Genomic DNA, 27,681 nt, shown 5'->3' with positions numbered 1-27,681 from the left:
ATTTTAAAAATTATACTCTTGAAAGTTAAATTGATACCTTGCCCTTTTCCAGAGTGATTTTCAGGAAAGCATTTTCTGTTCTTTTAAATTAGGGTAAATGTTTAAACAACCCTTGGGGCAGTGATGACTGCAGCTGTAGATTTGAACTATAACATTACTTTTTAATTGGTGAATAGTAAATACAAAAGAAAGAGTGGAACTTGTGGCTTTATGCAGGACTGCAAAGGATTTAGAAATTCTAGAATTAATTATAGATCCTTTCTATAGATAGATATTGTTAGTTTTAAGAGTTCTAGTTGTTAAATGGTGGCTCAGTTAATAAAAGGGTCAAGGCTTGATAGTAACCAGATTTATGTGACAACATATGCATTCAAAGGTTTTAAATTTTTTAAAAATATTATTTTGTTAAGGTTTATTGTGATTATCATGGCCACTCCCGAAAGAAGAATGTATTTATGTATGGCTGCAGCATCAAAGAGACAGTATGGCATACCAGTGATAACGCATCTTCATGTGATGTTGTGGAAGATGTGGGATACAGGGTAATTATTTCAAACTTGCATAAAACTATAGTAAATAATTAAACATATAAGCTACTCAGATTTAGCAAATATTGTCATTTTGCCTTTTTTTGTTTCACATTTTTCATTTAAGATATTTCTTCTAAAAGTTTCGCTTTTCACATTTAGATTTTCAATCCATAATTTATTTTGGTATTGAGATGTGGGTATCTAATTTTATTTCATTTTCCTCCATGGGTAACAAGTTGTCTCAGCACCATTTATTAAACAGTATATCCTTCCCCTGACAGTTTTGTAAAGCCATCTGTTACATACCATGTTTCCATGTTGGTTGTTCTCTATTGTTGTAGTCATTCTTCTGTTTCTCTGAACAAGACATTGTTTTAATTATTGTAGATTTAGAAGAATTGATATTTTGGTAGCACAGATTTTCCATTTTTATTCTTTTAAAAATTGTTTTTGCTCTTTTTTGCTTATTGTTATGAATTGTAGGATCAGTTTGTGGATAAACTATTGCAATTTAGTTTGGAGTTGCATTGAATTTAAATTAAGGTAGAATTATGACTGTTATAATATGTAGCATTACTGTCTATGAACATTGCTAATCTGTCTCTTCATTTGGTCTGAAATTTATAAATTTTATTAGATTTATTTCCTTATATTTACTGAGTTTGTTGTGTTTGAGACTATTCCCTCACCTCACCCCCCCTACCCTTGCCCCCACCAACATGTCTGCCTAATAGATCATTAATGGTGCATGGGAAAACTGTAGCCTTTTTTCAGGAGAAATTTGTGCAAGTTTTCAGGTCCATCTACAAAGGATTACATGTCAGAGTGCAGCAGTTTTTTCAATGGAAATCTGAACTGGAAGCAAAAACTTAGTGGAGCAATGCCTTTGCAATTCTTAGGTAGATTTCCAATTTATAAACTCTGTATTCCACTCTGTCAATAAATGTGAAGGTTTAAGAAAGGTGTTCTCAGCCATGAGCGTTTGAAAAAAATTTACCTTACAAATAACCTTATCCTGGAAGTTATATCTTCACCAAAGACAAAAGGAGTATTCTGAAAAAGATGAAGGTGTCACATATCTTTGTTCTCAGATTTATTCATTTCACTAATTCTCTCATCCCAAGTTTCTTTATATGCTCAAGAGTGAGAGAGATGATTTTTACCCCCACAGTTCCCAGAATTTCCCACACTTTTATGGCTGTGTGTGTTCTTGTTGCGCTATAACGCATTGCTAAAAACTTAGATTTGGACTTGTGGAGCATCCCCATACTTAGTAGATATGAAATCATTATTTGTTGAATGAATGGATTATTATATATACAGACAAAATTTAACAATTATATCTTATTATGTTTGTATTGTACTTATCACGGTTAGTGTACTTCCATATGAATTTGTTGTGTGAGCCTCACTGTGCTGTGATAAAGGTAGGGATTATCACTGACACTTTACAAATGAGTCTAAGACAGGCTTGCTCTCTTCAGGGTCAGGGTAAGCCTTCAGTGTCAGGCAGGCTCAAAGTCCAACAGTAATGCGCCTGTGTGCTTTTTATCCCACCACAGTCTCTTCTTCTATATTTATGCCTTAATAAGCACCTCAGGTTATTTTCCAAAGAAGAGGTTCAGTCATGTAACACCCCCCCTTGGCAGAGCTTCAATGTACTTTTTGGTGTTGCCGCTCTTCTTCCCCTTCCCTAAGTAATTAAAGTGGTTAGAGTTATTAAAAGCAATGGAAAACACTCAATTTTCTCTCCATCAATCATGAATGAATCACTTATACCATATGTATTGTGAGACGTGCTCCTAGGCACATTCATTTGTAAATGTTCATACATATGTATAAAAAGTTTTGTTTTTCTGTTTACACCATACGCAGCTTGTCTTTCCACATGTTTCTTGGTCATCTTTCCAGGTCCTCATCTCTAGATCTGTCTTTGTAGCACTTACACAAGATTTTCTTTGTGCATTTTTGCTCTTATTGTACGATGTAATAACATTCATTTATTCAGTAGTACCTTGTTGATGCTCATTTAATTAAATTGCCAGATTATTCTTCATACAAATTGTACAAATTGATATTCTCCAACACAACTAATGGTTTAAGTACATAATCTCTTCTTGATATATTATTTTGTATATATATTCTTTTGCAGACTTTGCCTAAGATACTGAGTAATATTGCCCCTGCGTTTTGCATGAGCAGCTGTAGCTTTGTAGTGGAGAAGTCTAAAGAATCCACAGCACGTGTTGTAGTTTGGAGGGAAATAGGAGTACAAAGAAGCTATACCATGGAGAGTACTTTATGTGGCTGCGATCAGGGAAAATATAAGGTAAAACATCTCAGGGCTTTCAACCATAAAAATATTTGAAAACTTTTCCTCTCTATATACCACAACCTTCTATTATATTGAGTTAATGTGATTTGCAATAATGGTATTGAGTCTCATACAATTTAAGAACAGCTTTTTTTTCTTAATGTCTCTAAAGCAAAGATCCTAATGAAATCTTGGTTGAATGTATTTATATTCATAATTTTTAAGGAAGAACCTTGTAGTATACTTTTATATGTTGATGAGTAATTTATAATGAATTGTGTAAGTAGTACATTATAAACAAAACTTTTATTATTTTAATTTATTGAATAGAAGTATATCTATGCTTTTAATGATATATGCATTACATTTGTTTATAAAGTTTTTTTTAAGAGAACCATTGGCTTTTTAAAATGTTTCATGAATCCTATAGCATCTACTCTAGATGCTGCAAAAGGTTATACAAAATGGAGGGTATTTATAGACAGAAAGAGGGTAGGATATGGTTATAAGCAAAAGAAAAGATTATTTTAGGCAAACCCACCTTCCTTTGGGGAGTGAGAGGGTTCTTATCATGCAGAATTTCCTTGAAGGAAATTAAAGGAAAGGTATAGGAACACCTTTACCAAAATAATCTCTATTTCCAAATGACAAAAGTCTTAAGGATGACCAAGATCTGATGAGAGTTCGTTAAATGCAATTGATGAGAATATCATTGTTCTGTGACATTTTAAGATAAAGTGAGGTGTTGTAACATTATACTAGGACATCTACGACTTTTAGAATTTCATATAATTCCTAGAACACTTAAATTGATCCCTGTACAAATACAACGTAAAGAAGACTTAGCTGTTCCTCATGTAATTTAACATATTGAATAAGCCTAATTACTTTAATATCTCTCTTCCTAAAGAGAAAATAAATCTTATAGGAAGTTCCAGGGGTTTGGAAATTCTCAGTTTTTTTTTTTTTTCAAAGATTTATTTATTTATACAAGAACCGGGGTATAGGCCAGATGTACAGAAGGGGGAGAGGACTCACCAGAGACAGAGTGGGAAACAGAACAGGCAGACTGACTGAGGGGAGCAGCAGGCAAGACAGGAGAGGTCTGCCACACCATGTGGGTAGCTCCCTGGCCAGCCAGGATCGAACCTGCACTGTAGAGGCTGCAGACAGCTTCACAGCACTGTGCTCTACCGCCTGTGCCACCAGGGAGGCCCTGGAAATTCTCAATTTTAAGGTCAAAAAGACTTCATTTAGAATTTGGACTTGGAAAGTTTGTCAAAAATATCAAAAGATTTTGGATACTGGACCCAAAGGATTCACAGATTTATTATTAAACAATGATTAATCATCCATGTAAACAAAGAATAATGAAAGATTTCAAAGACAAATCTAGATGCTTACTTGGACACAGACAAGCTTAACTTTTAAAATGACATGAAATTAAAGCACATGAAATTATTTTGATAATGTAATAACATCCTTGCTTTAAAGGTAAGAAAAAAACCTTTCCTATCTTATCCAGAGCGGATAACAGATTGCCCATTTAACAGATGAAAGAAAATTGAGACCATTAGTTTTATATAAATATACTGTTGCTATTAAATTTTATTCTTAAAAACCTATAGCAAATTTTTAAAATCTTTTCCAACTTTATGACACGTAAGATTTCTTTGCTGAGATTCTGCTTCTGCAAACCTCTTATAACTTCTCTTTCGTACTCACATTTTGTTCTCTAATTTAAATAACCAACCTCACTTTATAAAAAAATTTCTTTCTTTCTCTTACTATTTCTAGTAGCTTTAATTACATACATTAATTAGAATTCTTAACCTTTACAGACCTCAATTCCTACTGGAAACTGAGAAGCAAATGATGGCATATTGTCTGATATGCCAGCATTCATTAGATTGGCAAATGTCACAAATATCTTTAGTTTCTTTGTAATAAGAAGCCAAAAGTAAATACACTTATGTTAAGTATTAAATGTTTTAGTATTTTATTTTAATTGAAAATGATTTAAGTGATTTAGATGTCCAGTGAATTTCCATTATTTAACTTGCCTTAGAAAATTCTGTATGGGTGTAAATTACAAAACAAACAGAAAAAAAAAAAAAAAAAACCTTTGAAAACTAATTTCAAGACCATAAATTCAATTATCACCAAAGCATTTGCCTGAAAGTTTTTTTTCCATTTATATGTATTTAAATCTAGCTGGAAAATTATGCAATAGTAAAGATAACATGAGCTCATTTGATTAAAAAACTCAGGTAACATTAAATGGCTTGTCTTATCAGTTCTGAAACTGCCTATTTTGTTAAACCAACAGCCTTAACTTTTATTTACCAATAACTATTCTAACTTTTAAAAAGTACATTCAGCTCAGTTTTATGAAAAATTGATTTTTTTAAGGAAAATTTAATTTCTATTAAGTGTTTACATCTTGGGCCAATTGAATTAAAAATTAAAGCTCTCTTAAAACTAACAGTTGGGGAGGACATTTAAGAATTTTTATTAGCCCATTTTTCAGATAATTCCCTTTTTCTTCTGATGAAAAAAATTTCTCTATTTGGAATTTCAAAAATTGGCCTAGTTTCTAAGGAAGGTGGGGGCAGAAAATTTACATCACTAAAGCACTGAAAAAGTCTGTGGATTCATTCATGAAGGATGTTGAAATATTTTTCTTTACCTCTTATCTGGAACAGTGAGTATTTCTACACGAATTTCTGACTAGCCATGTATTGAAACTCCCCACCTGAGAGTTATTTTCATAGAGCAGCTTCAAAGAGCTGCTCCTGCCAGTTCTCCTGGACTTTGGCAAGGTTTTCTAAGAATTTTAATTTTATTTTTCCCTTGACTGTTTAAAGGGATTATTGATAGCAGTTTACTAGAGAATTCTTGAGTCCTGGGAGGGGCCCATTTGGAAGTCTTTTTTTTTTTTTTTTAAAGATTTATTTATTTATGCATATACGAGCTGGGGTACAGGCCAGAGGCATGGGGGTTGAGAGAATTCACCAAAGACAGAGGGGGGAACAGAACAGGCAGACGGACCGAAGTACACTGCTGACAGGAGCAGCGGGCGAGACAGGAGAGGTCTGCTGCACCATGTGGGTTGCTCCCTCCCTGGCCAGCCAGGGATACAACTCGTGCTGCAGAGGCTGTGAATTGCTTCATAGTGTGATACTTAACCCCTTGCACTACCAGGGAGGCCTGAAAGTCTTCATTTTTACAATCATATAGTCTCTTCGAAATCGAAAATGTAAATACTCAGGAAAAAAGTACAGGGAACTTTGTAGGAGTCCTGTCAGTTCGATCCTGTTTTAGGTAATTTTTATGTCTTTAATTTTTCATTAGCTTTTTGCTGTGAATCTTTCAGTAATATGGGAACTCTTACTTTCAAAGTGCACTTCTTAGATAAAGCTTTTCCTAATGGAGTGTTCCCCATAATGGTCACTCTAATTTTATGTTATTTTCATCCAGATCTTGCCATTTTTCTAGATAACTGCTATTTCCTGGATTACAGTTCTTCAACATAGGAGTACTCAACTCCTTAGAGATACAGGATCCCATTAATGTTAGCTAACCTTGATTTTTATTAAAGCCAGACTAATTCCTAAACTTAATTCCTAAACTCCACCTCAACTCTTTGGTTTCCAAGATTTTCTTAGCAGTTACTTTTATCTTATGTGCATGTACCCCAACAATATCTGAAAAATGGAACTGTGAAACCCAGAAGTAACCAAGTAAGAAATGGGGATAGACTGAATCAAAGACTCCTGAAAATGGGGTTTGTAGACTGATTCCAAGCAAAGTGAGAACTGCCACGGCCACCAACAGTTCCTAACATGGAATCTGGGGAAGGACTCCAAATAGCAGAGAACTATAATTCTCTACAGTTCCCACACAGAAGCCAGAGTAAAGCTGCTGACTAAATCAGACCTAGTCCAATCTGGAATATTTACCTTTACCATAAATGTAGCCCAGACTATCTCTAACTTTGTCTGACTTCTGTTGGCTAACCCTTGACTTCAGTCCAGTCCACCTTGAACTTAGTTTAACCCAGTTAGCTAGCCCTGTGTTAGTGGGCAAACTAAGGGGTGGGAGTTCTTAAACCTTGCATGTTCTAAATAGGTTCTGTATCTACCACATAAAGACAAAACATAGTGCATCAGACCTTCAATAAAAAAGAATTTTAATAGAATTAGTATGCAATAGAAGAGAAGAAAGGATAATAGTTTTCAAATGAAGCACCCAAAGTTACTCATCCCCTCATGGGTAAATGCCAGCTAATGGTTGGCCCAAAGTGGGGCTACTAAGGCCCAAAAGCTTAGCACATGTCCAAGACACTTTCTGGTGGGGAGCTATAGGAAAGAGGCAGAAGGCCCCAGACAAGTCTGGAAGGAAAGGAAGCACAATCAAAGTACAAGTCAAGATAAATGCTGCCATTGTCAGTTTCTCCTTGGGTCTCACCTATGTCTTTTCCAAGTGTCTCCTTCCATGTCCCCCATGTCCCTAGTGCAAGTCCAAGGCCTAGAAGCAATCATGGCTTCTTCACAATGTCCCTCTGCTCCCTGTCCCTCCTCCAAGTTTTTCTCTCAAGTCTCTCTACAAGTCTCCTTACCACTCAGCTCCACCCTTCCGTAGGTGGGGCAAGGAACTTGGAACCTCCCTTTTTATGGAAAAATACACTCTTAAACCTGGACCTCTCAGTTTAGTTTGGACCTAGTTGGGCTCAACCCAACCCGGTTGGTATCTCCAACAATTCCTAATGTGAATTAAACCAGCAGACTCTAGTAAATAGGACTGACCCAGAAACAGGAAAGGTACCAGACCTAAACCAAGGGCAAAGGCCATACTCACTCTAAGCCCAGGGCAAAAAAGCCTGTTAGATCAGGAGCTAGAGGCAAAGAGCTGAACTCAAATTGTGAGGAACTTACATGCTGTCCTCAGTTTGAGGGCACCATCCCTATGTTTCTCATGTAACTGAATGCCCTGGAAATTTGCTTTGGATTCTGTCTCTCTACCAAACTATTTAAAAACAAAACTCACAAATTTAGAGATCTAATTAGCTTTATTCAATGATTCATGAATTGGCAGCATCCCACTTAGATATTGCCAAAGTTTTAATATTTAGATTTATGTGTGTGTGTGTGTGTGTTTGTATGAGAGAGGGGGGGGGGAGAGAGAGAGAGAGAGAAAGAGAGAGAGAGAGACTTTTAAATGCAGTCTCTTCACTAAATTATTTTTCTTTACTAAGACTGTTTTTCTTTGGTGCCATAGGTTTTTATTGGAAACAACCTCAGTTTAAACTTTACTTTTGAACACAACAAAGCAAGAATAGACAATTATAAACCGGAGACATACTGCAGTGGAGGAGAAGGGAGAGGGATCAAAGGGAGGGAGGGAAGAGCACAGCAGACTGTGGCGATGGTGCACGGGTGCCTTGGGGAAAGAAATTCTATGGGGACTCAACCTGAGGGGGTATTGGGAAGCAAACACTGTTTAAAAAAAAGAAAAAAAATTACTGACTTCCTTTGCAAAAAAAAAAAAAAGTTAAAAAATAAACTTTACTTTTGAAATTAGAGTCTTATAAAATGTTAAGTGAGCTTTAATTTTAATGTTTTAGTAATTAATGGTCAATGAACTATGCCTACATAAATTACAGCAAACCTGCCTACCCACAGAAAGATTTTCAGGTGTCACGCTAATTATTCCATGTGCTCTGTTGGAAAAAGAGGAAACTTAATCTAATAGTGATTTTCATATACCTCACATAAAGATAAGATGGTTTTAACATTGAAAAGAGATAAACTCTTCTAATTGGTTTGCATTAAAAATATAAAGGTATTACAATTGCTCTACAAAAGTGGAGAGCCTAAATATTGATGTTTTCAGACTGTAACACATGGAGGCAAATTCTATAGATTCTGCAATTGACATTCAAACTTTGTGGCCTAATAGAGTAGAACTTAATGAAATTCCAGTATTGCCATTGATTTGACTCTTACCTGAATTTTAGATTGCCCATAATATGGTATTCATCCAAAGTATAATATCTTTTGAATTCTCCGCAAATCTTGTTAAAACAGTAACTTCAAAGATAAACATAAGCAGTTTGCAGCAACATGGATGGAGCTGGAAGGGATCATGCTCAGCGAAATAAGCCAGAAAGAAAAAGAAAAATACCGGATGGTCTCACTCATAGTAGGAATCTAGAAAACCTGAATAAGGGACCAGGAAAAAAGAATAACTATAAGAAAGAAAAAAATCAAAATCAACAAACAACTATGAACCAGAGACACACGGGGGGGGGGGGCGGGAAAAGGAGGGATTGGGGTCAAAATCAGGGAGTTGCAATTATATGGGGAATATAAAAATAAAAACAACAACAACAAAAAAACCAGTAACTTCTAGTCTGTCTACCAAGGACATGATGATGGTGAGAAATACAATGTAGCATGAACACCACTCCAGCCTCCAATCTGTAGTCATTGCTTCAGTGGATAACTTTTCCAAAGTTTGTGGGATGGGAAAAAGCTTGAGAATCATTTTTGCATGAGACCATAGGTGACTCCTGGGGGAAAAAATCTTGGGCTATGTGATATGTGGAAACAGGATGTTAATTACTTTTTAATGAGATGCTTTATGCAATCCTGTTGTAGAAGGCATCTTAAAGCATCAGTGTCTGTGAAACTAGCCCCTGAGGCTGGGGTGAGGAGTGGATAGGGGAGTTGAGATTGGCTTCGCCCTTGAGGTCTCCTGTATGGCATCTAACAGTAGTGCATTCTTACTGTATTTGGATTCTACTGGTAGACTTTCATTGGATTTTTTGGGTTCCTTTTGTGTTTTAATAAATTTGATCAATGAAAAATACACATTTTACAAAATAGGTAAAATATATTTTGAAGCACATTAGACCAGTTTTATAAAAAATTCTTACCAAAAAGCTTTTTAAAATAAGATGGATAACAAATACTTATTTCTCTTTTACATGATTTCATTGTTACATTGAGAACTTTTATAGTGAGACGTGTCTTCCTGAACGAAGTGTTTTTTTTAATGTCTAAAGACAATTCTTTGATCGTAGAATGTACATGCTTTAGTTTTTTTGATCTATAAACTTTTGTTTTTAGAGCAGTTTTGAATTCACAGCAAAATGAATGGAAAGTGCAGTGATCCCAAATACTTCCATCGGCTACTCACTCTCCTGAACACAACATATAATTTTCAGAATTGTGTTAACTAATAAGTTGTGTGTGTCTAATAATATTTTGAGAAATAGTTTTCTTCACCCTCAAGAAATTTATTATGTTACTGTATTTTAAACTGTGATTGTTCTTTATTTTTATTTGCCATGAATTAATTCAGAAACAGGCATAACCTTTCTAAAGTTTTTATATCAAGAAGACAAATGATCTGATAAAATCAGGTCACATTTCATAGAATAGATGGGAAATGGATAAACTAATCAATTAATCCTTTTATTATAAAGGCATGTGCTTTGTGTAGGATAACAGTTTTTACAGTTTATGTGTTTAGTTATCCGGTGTTTTCAGTTTGGCCATTGAAAAACTGTTTTCACAGTGCCTTCTCTAACTGAAGTCTGCTGTCATCCACATCTGAAACTTGGTGGTGGAAGGATTTCTTTTATTTTAGAGATTCACTTTTATCTGAAAATTACATAGGCAGTGTCTTAATTTACAGTCCATTGTTCAAGTATACAAATTCAAACCTGGTAGTTAGCAGTATAATATTTCAACATTGGCATCCAGTGTTGTAGATTATAAGAAATGAAAGCAAGAGCTTGTGAAAATATAACTTTACATGTGAACTCCAAGAGTAATATAACCTCAAAGTTTTTTTTTTCTCTCCAGTGTATTGCTGAAAATAAGTTGCACATATTGTGAATGAGAATAGACACTGTAGAAATGTTTTTAAGACAGTTTTCCTTTGTGACTAGAATAACCTTAATACTGTTAAGGCATTGTGCTTATTGTGTCCTAGTTCCATACAAAGTAACAACCTTTTAATTTTATTGATACTGTTATAAATTCCATTTAATTTTAATTATATATAGCCAGAGGATAGCAAGTGTCCTACTTTTGTGTATAATGTTGCTTTATTTCTAGGGTTTACAGATTGGTACTAGAGAATTGGAAGAGATGGGGGCAAAATTTTGTGTTGGTCTCTTGCGTTTGAAAAGACTGACATCCCCACTAGAATATAATCTGCCTTCTAGCCTGCTTGACTTTGAAAATGATTTGATTGAATCGAGCTGCAAAGTAACTAGGTAAGATATTTCTTTATTCTGTTACTACATTGTAGTATTCAATACTTTGGAGCAGAGGAACATCACCGAGACTTTAGCAGGAAAGAGTATTTTTAGAATTAATTTATCTGTTTACACATGTTTGTTCCATATTGTGATAATATTCTTCCTTTTTTAATGTTGGTATTTGGATGTGATTTTGATGAAATATTCTTATACTTTGAATGCTGTTTTTAGTGATTTTTTAATGACTTTTAATCCAAAAATAAGCAATGTGGGCAACAATACTTATATCAGAAAATACCTAGATTGAGAGGGTTTGGAGTCAGGTTTCTTACTTCAGAAAAAATTTTATTGGTGTCTACACATTGGGTGCTGTCCAGTACCCTTTTGATCACATATACAAGAAACAGTTAATTCAGAATTCCTTTGGGAATTTAGCTGCCTAATATTCTTCTAAATATCTTTTGCTCTTTAAATTCAGTATGAATAAAAGTTGATCAGTAACAGGCTCACAGATAATTCAGTGTCATGGTCCTTAATCATAATACCACAGCTTAGCATTTTGTAGTTTGATATATATGAATAAGAATACCTCCATTTTTTTAGAACCTTAATCATTTTTGTTGTATGTCATCGAATCTGTTAATTTATTGCATGCTCTACTATATATGTCAATTTAGCAGTTTTTTTTGGGTTTTGGGGGGTTATATTTTCTTTCTTTTTTGCTAGGGAGTTTACATTTTCATTTCATATTTCATTCAGAGATCAGAACAGAATAGGTCAGATAGACTGTTTTAAATGTAGTAAAACATTAATTGGAACTTCTGTTCTTTATAAGGTGATAATTTAGACAGTGGTCACCTGAATTCATTATCCTTTAAAGTACTTGCTAAGCAGTAATGGAAATAAATATAAAGATTGCCAGTTGTTTTCACTGATATTTAGAAGTGTCCTGTTAATTCATCCATTTCCCGCCCATCTCCTCCCCACATCTTATTGAGGTAGAATTTACAAATGAGATTTTAAGACATTTAAAGCACACTTTGTGATAATTTGTTATATATTTATGTGTATATATCTACATTGTGAAGGTTCCTTATTAAACATAATCCATCTAATCCTCACATCCTTATTTTTTTGTGTGTGTATCTGAGTGTTTTTCTGCTCTTAGCAACTTTGAATTATATAATCCAGTGTTATTAACTGTAGTCACATATAATACATTCCTTCCTCAGACCATCTTTACCTTATGTCTGATACTTTGTACCCTGGCACTCACCTTTCTACTCTCTTTCTATAAGTTTGAACTTATTTTATTTTTTTATTAAGATTTCACATGTAAGTGACATTATGTAATATTGCTGTTGTTTGGCTTATATTACTTAGATAATGTCCTCCAGGTTCACCAATGTTGTGGCATATATAAGGATTTCCTTTCTAAAGCCAAATAATATTACACTGTATATAGTCCTGCATCACTTAATGACATTTCTGTCAACAATAGACCACATATACGGCAGTGGTTACACCATATGCCTAGTGTGTAGCAGGCTATGCCATCCAGGTTTGCAATATTTTTCCCATTCCATAGGGTATCTTTTCATTGTGTTGATGGTTTCCTTTGCTGTGCCTTCTCAAGGCTCCATTCCAAGGTTTTATTAGTTATACTAGCGCTATTTAAGTCTTACATTAGCATTTCCACTTCCCATCTTCAGTTATTGTGCAAGTCATTGAGTTCTTGAAGGTTCTATGATGCTCTGTCTTCTGACTTAGTAATTGCAACTTATAAAATCTTTAGTTTTAGGCAGAAGTTTCGTCCTTAGTTTTCCAACCTTTCTAAAGTGTAGTTGCTAGATCTCATGAGTCTGATTTTAGCTCCCTGCTTGTTGCCTTCACTTGGAGTTCAGGAGAACTTCGGCTGATTTTTATGTTCCTGTTTTTCTTGTCTTCCAAGGAGATGTTTGTCTTGTTTCTCTATGCATGTGTGTCTTTCCTAATTTTCATTTTTTTTTTAATCTGTCATTGTTCTGTCTTTATGGCAGGGGTAATAAGGACCTCAAAGCATGTACTTTTCTAAAACAGGGAACGCCCAGAATAAGATTAAAAGGAATAATAGCTTTTTACAAAAACCTTTAAACCAATTGTTCTGCTTTTCATTCTACCCTGAAATCCATTCTTTATAGATAGACAATATCTTCAATTCCTGGAGTGGAAATTGGATTTTGCAATGGAAATGAGCATTCACCCTTCCCCCCACTGCTTCTTCTATGATAGCCACTTAGCAAAGTAAAGAAATTGGAACTCAGTGCCCTCAGTTTCATCTATATGCTGCCACCTTCCAATATTGTGTTGTTATCTCTTCTTTACTATTAGCTCCACTCCAGTTTTCTTTTTCCTACAGATTTATCCTTAAAAAAAAAAAGGCTATTCTTTTTCTGTCATCACGGGGGCTTTTGAGATCACTATGCTTACCAAAAGTTCTAGAACTTCCTTTTTAGTGAAGCCTGTAGTTGAAAATGAATTATGTTTTATATTCCCACAGCATTCATTGGAAATTACCACACATAAATCATTTTAATTGTACCCAGTTGTATTTGTTATATAATAAAAATTCCATCTGATACAACACTAAGTCTGCATTATGTCTTTTCTTAGAGGGTGTTTCCTTTAGGTCAAAGCTAGGACTCTTTATAAAATTTACAGCTATATAGTATTTTTTGTGCTTAGCAAAAAGTGCTTTTATTATATCTGTCGCCTGAACTATTAAACAGCCTTCTCAGTAACCCTCATTTAAAGGATTTGAGAATGAGACAGATAACACATTTAGTAATTCTTCCCATCAGGATATTGCAGTGGTGGTTAAATTTCAGGATATTGGGCATATGGAAGAAGTATTTGAAGTTTGAGTATGTTGAAAACATCACAAGAAAGTGAGGTTGAAAAATACCAAACTCTGAACAGTGTTTTGCCATAATAAACAAACGAACAAACCATCCAACCAACCCACCCATGTTTAAATGAAGCCTGATTATTATCTTATACTCAAACGCTATTTGAACTTCTTTTTTTCATTGAAATGAAATGCACACATCACAAAATTAGGCTTTTTAAGATGAATAATTTAATGGTGTTTAGTACACTCACAATACTGTACAACCATCCTGTCTAGTTCCAAAACTTTTTTTACTCATTCCTGAAGAGGGCCCTCATATAAACTACGTAGTTATTCCCAGCCTCTGGCAACCACTAATCTGCTTTCTGCCCTTATGGATCTATCGAGTCTGCATATTTTAAATAAATGCAGTCATAGAATCTGTGACCTTTTGTGCCTGACTTCTTTCACTTAGCTTGTTTTCGAGGCTCATCTGTGTTGTAAAATGTATATCAGTATTCAGTTTCTTTGGTGCATATAGCATGGACATTAGGAAATTTGATGATAAATTCTTCTTAATGCAACTAATAAAATAAATTAGGACTTAAGCTGGAGAAAGCTTTATGTTTATTGTTAGTTATCTTTGGTGTTAATATTTTTAGAAAATCTAGTTTGATGTGGTAAAGAAAGAGTGCATTTCTAATAAGGTTTAGAAAATGAGTACAGGTCAGTAGATCAGTTGACGCATACTATTTCTTGGTTAATGACTCTATGCTTGTTCCTAGCACTGTAGGAAAGACTTACTAGAAGTTGTTGGCAAAGTAGTACAAAGATAATGATTGCGATAGACCATTAACACTAGAAGGAAATAGAAGCTATTATTCTACTTTTCTATGTAAAGCTAGTGCTCATAAATATTTAGGAACTTTTTCTTCTGAGCGAATTAAATTAATATTGTTACAGAAAAAATTATTCATGACATTTGTTAAAGACTGGGGAGGCAGGTTTTATTCAGGAGGACCACTACACTGGGCTTTTGCAATAAAGGAGAGAGATTGGGCTCAAATCCAAATATAATGAGGAAAAGCAGGGAATTATAGTCAAGATGAATAGTGCAGCATTGGTGGATGGAGAGTTGCTTGGAGGAAATATGAGGGGTAAGGAAGATTCTGGCTAAACCAGCCTGACAGAATTTTGTTGAAAGCAGGTCAGGGTGATCAGGGATTTTTTATAAACTGACTCAGCAGGATTCTCACTAAAACTAAGAAGGATTTAGCAGGCAGAGCCACTGGATTAAAGAAGATCCCCAGGTCAGGACATAGTCAGAAAGAGAATCAGAAGAGCTCTACAAGTTTGGTCAAGGAGTCTCTGTCAGTATGGATCATTTGTGACCAAATGTGAACAATGATATCTAATTCCTAGCCATGTAGTAAAGCTTCTTGGTATTAACGTGCTTTTTTTTTTCGATGTATGGTTTACTATTTAATAAGGTTAATTTTTAAAAAAGATCTTCCTTTTTAGTGGCTGTGATGCACACACTTGAAACTGGTTTGCATTTTTAAGAGTCATTTATTGCTGCTGTGTAGAAAATTCTTACTGTTATAATTGCTATTGGGGTATTTTATAGGCATATAAATCATGCCAGGTAATGGAAGATTATATCACAACTTCTTGTCTTCTGAAAATTATAGTTGCTTTTAACTAAAAGTGACCCATTTGTGTTTGTGCTTAGCAGATGAAATGCTTATACAGAGGAGATTGAAATCATCTAGGAAAATAAGTTTGATGCTGATATGAGTGAGCTCTTCAACTTCCAGGCCAGATTTGATTATAATGAAAGCCTTGAGACATCATGAGAGAAGGATATGGTCCTTATCATTGAGTCCAGATATGTATTGAGTTAGAGTTAGCTGTACAAGGAATTGGATGACTGTACATATTTATAGATATTTATGTGTTGTATTTTTGATAGCCTCCTGGAAATGTGAAATTATTTCTCTCACATAAATGTCTATGTGAGACTTCAAAATAAGAATATAGTATATCAGAATAAGGAAGAATACATTATTTCTTCAAAGAAGATTCAGTGGGTCTTCTGGCAGGCCGTAGAGTAGGGCAGATCTCCCTAATTTAGTGTGGGATGGAGCTGACTTGAGTTGGGTTTGCAAGATCCTTGCTCAGCCCCTATCCCCTTTCTAAGTGGTAGGCCTCCATTCAGAGGTCATATTTAAGTTGTGGGGCTTCTCTTCTTTGTGTACCATACGACTGCCAAAAATCCCATTGCTTATATTCTGTTTTATTTGTTTTGCTGCTTTCTGCTTTGCTTTTTAACCTCTTACACTGTAGTTTCAGAATTTGTCAGATGTCTCTAGGGGAAAACTGTTGGGGTCACATCTCTGCAACTCCCTTCTTTCAGGAAACTTGGCAGCTCTGAACTCCAATTTTTGCCTCCAGTCCTTTGAAATTGCTGAAAGCTCTGATGACTTCTCTGCCTCTTAGCAGCTGCCCTTGCTTGGCCTTGGTTTCCTCTGGATTTTGCCCATGCACCTTTTCTCTTGGTTGATTTTACTGTGTATCCTTTCACTGTAATAAGTCATACCTGTGAATACAACTGTATGTTGAATCCTGAAATTCTTCCTAGCCAGTCACTGTAGTGGGTGGTCATGGGACCCCCGACACACATGCCCATTATGAATTGCTGTTAAGTTTAATGATCTCAGAGATTCTTTTCTTCTACTGAGAAGGATGGTATTTTAATTCCCTCATGTATGTATGTAACCAAGACACAGATGAATTTACTCAATGTCTTAGTTTTCAACAGAACCAGGTATCAGGATCAGGTCTAACAAAATTTTCCCTGTTTCTTCATTATATATTGTATTCTCCAAATGAATAAGCAGAATTATTAAAATGCACTGTTTTCATTTTTGACACTGTTTTATTTGGGAATTTAGCCATTTAACTTTCATTATAAATAAGGAAGGTTTTTATTACAACAATAGCAAATTAAGTTGCAGTTATTAGTTAATTCCAGTCACTTTTCCTAAAGACATCTACTTAACTTTTTTCAAAACTATCAGTGAACTAACAACTTTGTTTCTTTTTTTAAATAGATACATTTTTGTATAGGTATTCCATATATGAGTTCTGTGCATGTGTGTGTGTGTGTGTGTGTGTGTGTGTGTGTTGTGCAAGCACTGTGGTTGCTTAAAGAATAACAAAACTTTTTTGTATTTTCTATAAATAATTTTGTTTACTTTGTGATATTTAGTAGATGCTTTATCTCTTACAAGATAGGAATCAAATTAAGTAAAGTATCCTCTTATATCTGCTCAGATAAAGATTTTCTTTCACCTTAGAACTTACAAAAGACACAATCAGCAAGTCACAAATTGCTGATAATCTGGAAATATTTTTCTTTTTGTGCATCAGTTCCAGAAATTCTTGCCCATTATAGCTTTATTTTGCTGTCTTAAAACATGTAAATTAGTGTCCAAATTGTAGAAGAGTGGAAGGTTAGAGGTAAGGCAGCATATTTGGTTCCACTGTTTGGGGCAGCCCATTGTCTGAGCTCTTCAGTAAATGAGAAAGATTGATTTACTGTTTTCTTTAATAAGGGAAGTTTTATTAATATCTAATAACATTTTATGTTTGTATAGCTTAATAGTTTATAAATAGCATTCATATTTACTACCTGATTTGATCCAACTTTGTGATGTACTGGGGTTGATATTGTTATCTCTGCTTTACATTTGGGAAAACTGGAACTCAGAGAGAGTGACTTGCTTAAGACACACAACCCAGAATCACAAACCCAGAATTTCTGACTCTATACAGTGTTTTCCTTCTTTCATGCTTACATAGGGAACAGAGCTGGAGATTTACATTCTGGTATCTCAGATGTCAAATCATCTCTTTTGGCAGTAGGTGGTATACATTTTTTGAGAGAGAGAGATGGGGAATTTTTTAGGCTTAGTTTTATGTAAGGGCCTAATAGTTCAACGTGTGCATAGCCAGAAAAATTTCTGAGTCTGAATGTAAAGATTTTTCTGTTCTTATTAGAAATCAGTTAGAATCATAAACCTTTCCTGCATCATAGTGACACCATACAGGAGAGGATTTCCATGCATGCATATTATGAGAAGACACTTTGGGCAAAGATTTTGACATTTTTCTTGAAGTGACAGGCAGAGGATTTGCTTTTGGACTAAAATGCTCTTAAGATGAAATGTTTCTTGGGCCTCCCTGGTGGTGCAGCAGTTGAGCGCTGGGTTGCGAGGCTGCCCGCAGCCTCTGCAGCGCCGGTTTGATCCCGGCTGCCGGGTGAGGGTCCCACATGGCGCGCAGACCTCTCCTGCTGTCCGCTGCTCCCCTCAGCAGTGTATTTCGTCATTCTGCCTGCTCTGCTCCCCGCTCTGGCTCTGGTGAATTCTCTCACCCTCCCGCACTTCTGACTGTACCCAGTGCTTGTATAAATAAATAAATAAATCTTAAAAAAAAAAAAAAGATGAAATGTTTCTTGTTGAACTGCTTTTTACTTAGTCACCTTTATCCTAAGAATTAAAATCTAAACTAGAAAGGCATTAAGGCAGATGTGTTTAGGATAGCCATTGGAGAATGAAGCAAAGGTAGGGCAAAAGAGTAAACTTACTTGAATGAAATGAGGGGAACAAGGAATTATTGGTGGAAAAACAAAGTAATGGTGATGCTAAATAATTTAACAATTAGGCTTTTTTTGTAATAGAAATAATATTTGAATTCCTATATATTGATGTATAAGGATTAATTATAGCTGCATGGCAAATTACCTTAAAGTCTTTTACTTCAGTGAAGTTTATTGTGAGATTATATGAATGTACTTTCTAAGATGTAAAATGTTAAAAACATATGTTGGAATTATTATTATAAGTAAAACTGATTGCCCTCATTGGGTAGTGCCTTAAGATATTTACTGAAGTAATCAATAGGATGGGGATATTAAAAAAAAATTGATGCTCTTGTCAACCTCGTGGCTTCTCATAGAGTCAGCAAACTAATTGAAGGCTTGTAATGTGTCAGGTACTTGGGAACTGACAGGAGGTACTAAAGATGAGTGAGTCTAATGGTTTCAACTATACACAAGAAGAGATCAGATAGAATGTTTGTGCAAAGTAGTGAGAGAACATAGGGAAAGGGCACTTATCCCAATATGGACTTTAAAGAGGAATATTTGAAGGTGAGCCTGAACTGTGGTTTGAAAGAAATGTGAGTCATTAGGAGAAAAAAGATGGATACATCCTCTAAATAGAGGAAACAATGTTGGTGAGGACTTGTGAAGTGTGAGCAAAGAAGTGGTCCAGAGGTGACTGGCAGGACTCACTTGCTGAGAATTTTGACTTCATGACACCCTGAGTGAATTGTTGAGAATGCCACAGGAAGACCTGACTTCGGAGGCAAAACGACAAGTTCAGCTGAGCTCATGCTACATTTCAGGTACATGTCAGCTAGCTGTGTGCAGATAGCAAATCCATTGACATGCAGGAGAAGTTCATGGGAGAAGTTGGGGCTAGAAGTTTTGAATTTCGAAATGATGAGAATACAAATTAAAAGCCATCGTTCAAAGAGAGCATGTAAACAAGAGCTGTTGGCCAAGAGAGCATTTTCATAAACACCTATTTTTATTTTTTTTTAAAGATTTATTTATTTATATAGGAACTGGGTACAGGCCAGATGCATGGGAGGGTGAGAGGATTCACCAGAGACAGAGTGGGGAACAGAACAGGCAGACTAATGAAATGCACTGCTGAGGGGAGCAACGGGCGAGACAGGAGAGGTCTGCTGCGCCATGTGGGACCCTTGCCAGATGGCCGGGATCGAGCTGGCGCTGCAGAGACTGCAGACAGCTTCACAGCGCAGCGCTCAACTGCCTGTGCCACCAGGGGAGGCCCAAACACCTATTTTTTGAGACACTCAAGATCTATACTCAGGAAGGACAGAGAAAAATGAAGCCAACCAGAAAAATGGAGTCTCAGAATTGCCACCACCGTTTAGTGCAGCAGAGAGAGGTAGAAAAAAAGGATGGGAGAATGGAAAGTAGAATAGCAGAAGGCTTCTTTCTGTGGAGTGATGGGGTTAAGAATTTTCCTTCTTGAAAATATATAGCAATAGAAGCTCACATCAAAAAACAAGAAAGAACTCAAAGAAACAACCTAATCTCGAAGCTCAAAGATCTAGAAAAAGAACAACAAAAAAACCCCAGAACCAGTAGAAGAAAAGAAATAATAAAAACCAAAGCAGAAATAAATGAAATTGAAACTAAAAAAACAATCCAAAAGATCAATGAAACCAAGAGCTGGTTCTTTGAAAAAATAAATAAAATAGACAAACCCCTAGCCAGGCTCACAAAGGAAAAAAGGGAGAAAGCACAAATACACAGAATCATAAATGAAAGAGGAGAAATCACAACGGACACAGCAGAAATCAAAAGAATAATCAGTAACTACTATGAACAGTTATATGGAAACAAGTTCAACAATCTAGAGGAGATGGACAAATTCCTACAACTCTACAATCACCCAAAGCTAGATAAAGAAGAAATAGAACACCTAAACAGACCAATTACAAGCAGCGAAATTGAAATGGTAATTAAAAACCTCCCCAAAAACAAAAGCCCAGGACCTGATGGATTTACAAATGAATTCTACCAAACATTCAGAGACGAATTAGTGCCTATCCTTCACAAACTCTTCCAAAAAATTGAGAAGGAAGGGACAATACCAAACACGTTCTATGAAGCCAATATTACACTAATACCAAAACCGAATAAGGACAACACAAAAAAGGAAAACTATAGGCCAATCTCCCTAATGAACACTGATGCAAAAATCCTCAATAAAATTTTAGCTATCAGAATCCAACAATGTATCCATAAGATAATTCACCACGACCAAGTTGGATTCATTCCAGGGGCACAAGGATGGTTTAACATCCGAAAATCAATCAACGTTATCCAACACATCAACAAAAAGAAATATAAAAACCATATGATAATATCAATAGATGCTGAGAAAGCTTTCGACAAAGTGCAACACCCATTCATGATAAAAGCCTTGAATTCTTGGGATACAAGGAACATACCTCAACATCATAAAGGCCATCTATGACAAGCCAACAGCCAGTATCATTCTCAATGGTGAAAAGCTGAAAGCAATTCCATTAAGATCTGGAACAAGACAAGGATGTCCACTCTCACCACTGCTTTTCAATATAATACTGGAAGTCCTAGCCAGAGCAATAAGACAAGAGAAAGACATCCAAGGAATCCAAATAGGAAAAGAAGAAGTCAAACTATCACTATTTGCAGACGATATGATAATATACATAGAGAACCCCAAAATCTCCACAGAAAAACTAATTCAACTCATCAATCAATTCAGTAAAGTGGCAGGATACAAAATCAACACGCAAAAGTCAGTAGCCTTCCTATACAAAACAATAAATCTGAAGAAGAAGAATCAAAAAAACCACCCCTTTATTATCGAAACAAAAAAATCAAATATTTGGGAATAAATCTAACAAAAGAGGTAAAGGACCTATACAAAGAAAACTATAAAACACTGTTAAAAGAAATAGAAGAAGACACAAAGAAATGGAAAGACATCCCTGCTCATGGATTGGAAGAATAAACATTATTAAAATGGCCATCCTACCAAAAGCAATATACAGATTCAATGCTATTCCAATCAAAATCTCAATGGCATTCTTCAAAGAAATAGAACAATTATTGATGAAATTCATATGGAATCACCAAAAACCCAAATAGCCAAAGCTCTACTGAAAAAAAGAAGGAAATGGGGCATCACACTCCCAGACTTCAAACTATACTACAAAGCCATAATCATCAAAACTGCATGGTATTGGAACAAGAACAGACATACAGACCAATGGAATCGAATAGAAAATCCAGAAATAAACCCACAGATTTATGGTCAACTAATCTTTGACAAAGGAGCAAAGACTATGCATTGGAGCAAAGAAAGTTTGTTCAATAAATGGTGCTGGGAAAACTGGGTCGCTACATGCAAAAGAATGAAGCTTGACCACTACCTCACACCATACACAAAAATCAACTCAAAATGGATTAAAGAACTAGACATAAGACCTGAAAACATAAAATACATAGAAGGAAATATAGGCGAAACACTACGGGATTTGCACATCAAAGACATCTTTACAGACACATCACCCAAAGCAGTGATAGTGAAGAGAAAGATAAACAGCTGGGACTACATCAAATTAAAGAGCTTCTGCACAGCAAAAGAGACAATAACAAAAACAAAGAGAAACCCCACCAACTGGGAGAACATTTTTGCACCCAACACTAATGATAAAGGACTGATCACAAAAATCTGCAAAGAGCTGATGAGACTCAGCAACAACAAAGAAAATAATCCAGTCAAAAAATGGGCAGAAGAGCTAAAAAGAAACTTCTCTGAAGAGGAAATGCAAATGGCCAACAGACATATGAAAAAATGTTCAACATCACTTGTAATCAGGGAAATGCAAATCAAAACTACCATGAGATACCATCTCACACCAGTGAGAATGGCACATATTAAAAAAACTAGCAACAACAAATGTTGGCGAGGATGTGGAGAAAAAGGAACTCTTGTGCACTGTTGGTGGGAGTGCAAACTGGTCCAACCACTATGGAGAGCTGTGTGGAGATTTCTGGACCTACTAAACATAGAGCTTCCATATGATCCAGCAATTCCACTCCTAGGTATTTACCCAAAGGACACAGAAACATCAATTCCAAAGAGCACCTGCACTCCTATGTTTATAGCAGCACTGTTTACAATAGCTAAGCTTTGGAAACAACCCAAATGCCCAAAAATAGATGACTGGATCAAGAAGATGTGGTACATATATACCATGGAATATTACTCAGCATTCAAAAAAGATAAACACATGCAATTTGCAGCAACATGGATGGCACTGGAAGGGATCATGCTCAGCGAAATAAGCCAAAAGAAAAAGAAAAATACCGGATGGTCTCACTCATAGCAGGAATCTAGAAAACTTAAATAAGGGACCAGGAAAATGAATATAAGAAAGTGAAAATCAAAATCAACAAAAACTATGAACCAGAGACACTTTTGGGGGTGGGGGGCGGGAGGGGAAGGATTGGGGTCAGAATGGGCGTTTGCAATTGTATGGGGGAATATAAAAATAAAATTTAATATTTAAAAAAAAAAAAAAAAAAAAAAAAAAAAAAGAATTTTCCTTCTTTCCTTTTGTCTATCTCAGTATTCCCCTAAATGTGGATCCACTGACATCTCCCTTGTTTCCTTCTCTGCCCACCTCCCACTTCACCCTCCATAGCCTCCTCAATCCTCACTTCCTCATCCTTTGTGCACTCTGAGCTAGCACTGGTGGCCCCTGTAGTGTAGATCTTGATTAAGTTGGGGCTAGAAACATGGTTTTCTTAGATCTTCAGAATTAAGAGACATTGTGGATTACAGGAATGAAATAAGGGTATGAAAATGGTTCATTCCTGGTTTTCAGTATGGATAATGCCAGGACAGGAGTGGAGTTCTTATCACAGTCATCATAGGAATGAACCAAGATCAGAAACTGACAGGATCAAGTCATTTGCTGTATCCAGGAAAAACTTTTGGATTCAGAGTCATGGACATTCCTCATTATAGGTTCCCCCACCACCTTCATTTCCAGAATTCGACTTCCTGGTTGTGGTCTATCTTAAAGTACATATGAGCATCTGATACCAGCATTGCTCAGTCTCCCTGCTGTCTATAAGCTTTTTTGGCTTGATCCTAGACATCTTTGTTGCTCCTCAATCATACTTCCCTCTTTTTGTTTTCCTTTTGTTTTACAGCTTAAAACTCTAGGTATTTTCCTTTAAACCTTTCCTTGGTTCAAATTAATTAATTTCTAGTAATCAGCTTTCCATGTAGATCTAGATTCTTGCTCTGAGTCCAGTGTAGTGATTGAACTCCCTGCAACCAATTTGACTTATGCCAGTCTGTTTTTATTGGTCTACATAGATGTTGTGCTCTTACTACTTATTAGAGGAGGCTAACCCTGTGATGCTGCTGGGTATCTACCCAACACTGGCCACTGCTTCCTCACTGTAGAGCCAATCTCCCCAGTCCAGATTGGTTTCCAGGCCCCTGGACAGTGCATGACTTTTGAGCTAGCTCTGTCCTCCTTTGCATTTTATGATTTATTCTTCTTCTTATGACAGTCTCTAGGAGGAAATACATAGCAAGAGAAGACTTGTCTTTTCCTTTTTTCTCCCGTTACTTTTTTCTTTAGTCTGCCATTGCTTCTGCTAGTCTTCTATCTATCTTATGAATCACTGGAACCAACCCTGAGAATTTGAAACATCAAGATCAATAAGGAGGTCTGAATTATTATTTTTAAAAAGAGAATAATAGTCATTTTTATAAAAGCAAATAATCTTTTCTTTTAATCTTTTTACAAAAGACCCAACAGATTCAATGATAAATATTTTTGTTGCACGGTGGAATGCTGTGAAAGTTTTCTTATGAGTGTTAGAAATGTTGTGAAGTCTCACACATTCCTCCAAGCTGCTCAGCTTGATCTCTCAAGACTAGTCTATCATAGTACAAGCTCTGAACTTTTAGTCGGAATTTTGCTATATAAGATCCAGGTAGGTTGCACTATATTTTTTATTCTTTTAGTGAGCAAAATTAAAACAGTTCTAGAAAAAAGATACTCTTACCAGATGAGTTTTACTTTCTCAGAACATTAGAACCATGGAATTCACTAACTTGCCTTTCCCACCTTCCGGATATTTCAACTGAATAAATGTTTAGCAGCAGGAGTTCTTTTATTTTAGGTGTCTAATGACATTCCCTTGTTGGGTCATTTTAATAGATTGTTGATTCCTACCCATTGTCTGATTTTATAGTTTTTAATTACATTAGCTATGGGAAAAACCCTTTTAGAAGCAGTTAGGTTATAAACAAATATGTATCTATATGTAGTAAGGTAGTTCTGGTAAAAGAAATGTATATAGTGAAATGTTTTCATAGTGTTTCTGTGACATGGTGTGTGTGTGGTTGTGTGTGTGTAAAATCTTCCAAATGGGGAAAACTCAGAATATTGTATTGTTTTCTGAAGAGGAAAGGGTCTGTGCAGACCCCAGTGGAAAGGTTCTCTTCATCTCAAACAGCCTACCTAATCAAATATTTAGAAGCACTTAGTGCTTTTAGGCAAATAGCTTATTCTCTGTCCCAAGGGAAAGCAGTTAATCTGGGTGTGGAGTGTTCACTTGTTTTTCATTTTTATTTGACTGATAGAAACTGAGGATGGGTATAGGAGCTGTTCCTATGGCAAATAATCATTTTATAGACTTAGAATAAGTGATTTCAGTGCATTACTGGAGGAACCAAGTGAACAGTCAGTTTCTTCTAAAGCCTGTTGAAGTTATGTTACTTGATTTATATTGATTAAAATAGGACTTTAAAAATGAATCTTTTTTAAAAATACATTTTTAATGAGGGTACATTGATTAATAATTTTATGTAAGTTTCAGGTATACCATAATGCAATTCAACATCTGTATATACTACATCATGATCACTACCAAAGTCTAGTTTATATCCATCAAAAATAAATCTTAATAGCCTGCAAATTAATCCTTCAAAGAAGTTATTGAATAAGCAAGTTCATTGTTTTTTTGTGATTGTATGATGTATACTGACACTCTTATAATTAAAAATTAGCATTTTATTTTACTTCTTACACATGCAAGGAGGTTTCAACTATTAAACATCTCTTGTTCATTTGGATAACATTTTTAAAGTTAAAACAGGCTATGTTATATTATGCTTGCATCCAACTTAATTCAGGATGGCAAAATCTTTTATTAGAACCTTAAAATCTAATTGTGTTTTGTATGTTCTGTATGCTTTGGCTACAGCCCTACCACTTATGTTCTGGATGAAGATGAACCTCGATTCCTTGAAGAAGTTGATTACAGTGCAGAAAGTAATGATGAGTTAGATATTGAATTGCCTGAAAATGCAGGAGACTATGAACCTTCTGCTCAAGAGAAGTACTTTCTGATTCTGAATTTTCAAGAACATATTTACCTTGAGCCCTCTGCCATCTCTTGTTAACTACAAAGAAGAAATGAAATATCTTGGTTTTTATTACACAGGAAGATTGAAAGAAATGAGTTTATAGAGAACTGACTCAGAAAAACAAAAAGTAACTTGGGCCTGTTTGGTTTCAAGTCAATAAATATATTATTAATTCATGATAAAATTGGCACTTGTTTTATTTTAGATATTCAGTGCACTTTATATGGCATTGAATTATCAAATATTGGATATACTTAAAAAAAAAAAAAAAACCTGAGTATCATTGCATGAATTTTTATCTCCTTAGGGTTATACCCTACATCAAATGGATAATCTTGAAGTGTGTGAGACTATAAAACCTAAATTCTAGATTTGTTGAAAATTCTGAGTTGTTAAAAAGTAATATATATGTACATGAATTTCTATAGATGTGTCTGTGTAGGGGTGGGTAGATATTGAATATAAGACTGTTCCTCAGAATCATGTCAATTGTTGAGTTGTGGCTGAAATAATACAGAGTTTGCCTTGAAACCATTACATTCTATATTTACCAAATTAAACAAATAAAAGCTATATATTAAATATTGCATTTATTTCGTTATCCTTTTTAACCAGCTCAGATTATTTGGTTTAGAGAATCTTTGTGAGAACATAATAAAAATCCATTATCTTGAACACATTGATAACATTTTGGGAAAAAATATAGCGCTTGATTGACCAGTATTAAGTTTTTTATGGTGTAGGTTTACCTCAGCCTACCATTAAAGATCTATTTGAATAGCTCTTTTCTAGACGTGTTTCTCATGGAGTACCGATCTTGTATCACTGCAGTGAGTGTAAGAAGTTTTACAAATGCACTGAGGGATGTATTCTAATGTTAAATATGTATTTGTATATTATGTTTATTTAGCATTTCCTGAACAGTGCTATGTTATTAGACTTACTGAATGAAATCATGTAGAACATGCTGATGCCGTATCCAAGTCCTAAGATGACTGCAGTAAATTGAAGCATGTTCTTGTTGTGACATCTTCCTGAGTTTAAGCTTTCCTGCTACAGGATGGGCTTTGTCTTCAAGTAGTACAGAATGAATCTAATGAGCTTGGTTACGTGCTTTAACAACTTAGTTTCTGTTTTACAAAACAAATCCAAAAAGAGTCCTCATAAACAGATTCTTACCAGGACTCAGGTACTTAGATTTTGGCACATTTCTTTTTCATGTGTTCCTGATTAGAATATTCTGTGTTTTTTTAAACCTGTAATAATTGAAAGGAAATGATAAAATAAATGAAAAGAAATGTATTTAAGTTTTTTGCATTTTCCAAATCAATAATTTTTGTTGTATTATTTGAAGCATTTCATCTATTGTAGCTGCTTTTTGGTGTCAGAAGAACTACATACCTGAGATAGCCTAATACTTATTAAATTTAGGAAATAAAGATTAAATAAATTGTAAAATTGAGCTAGTCCTAAATGTGTAGTGATCTAATTTACAAAAGATTGGGATACATTAGCAGTATATTTAATAATTTATAATTATAAAATTATATATTTTTACACATAAATAATTCCATATTTAG

At 35.1% G+C, this 27,681-nt stretch overlaps 1 protein-coding gene across 1 annotated transcript in view; it reads left to right on the top strand.

Annotated features, from left to right (window-relative positions):
- The window catches only part of AGTPBP1 (ATP/GTP binding carboxypeptidase 1), a 121,162-nt gene extending 94,475 nt beyond the window's left edge, over positions 1–26,687 (top strand). Inside the window, 5 exon segments of the mRNA XM_054689824.1 lie at positions 411–542; positions 2,683–2,859; positions 10,974–11,134; positions 25,939–26,066; positions 26,069–26,687. Coding sequence (XP_054545799.1) covers positions 411–542; positions 2,683–2,859; positions 10,974–11,134; positions 25,939–26,066; positions 26,069–26,115 — 645 coding nt within the window. The 3' untranslated portion in view covers positions 26,116–26,687.
- Positions 26,688–27,681: the final 994 nt, after the last annotated feature.

This window comes from Talpa occidentalis, unplaced genomic scaffold (assembly GCF_014898055.3).
Source record: "Talpa occidentalis isolate TD23 unplaced genomic scaffold, MPIMG_talOcc4v2.1 talOcc4.7, whole genome shotgun sequence".
In the NCBI taxonomy this organism is placed as follows: domain Eukaryota; kingdom Metazoa; phylum Chordata; class Mammalia; order Eulipotyphla; family Talpidae; genus Talpa; species Talpa occidentalis.
The sequence above is the reverse complement of the archived record's forward strand: the minus strand, read 5'-3'. Positions and strand labels throughout refer to the sequence as shown.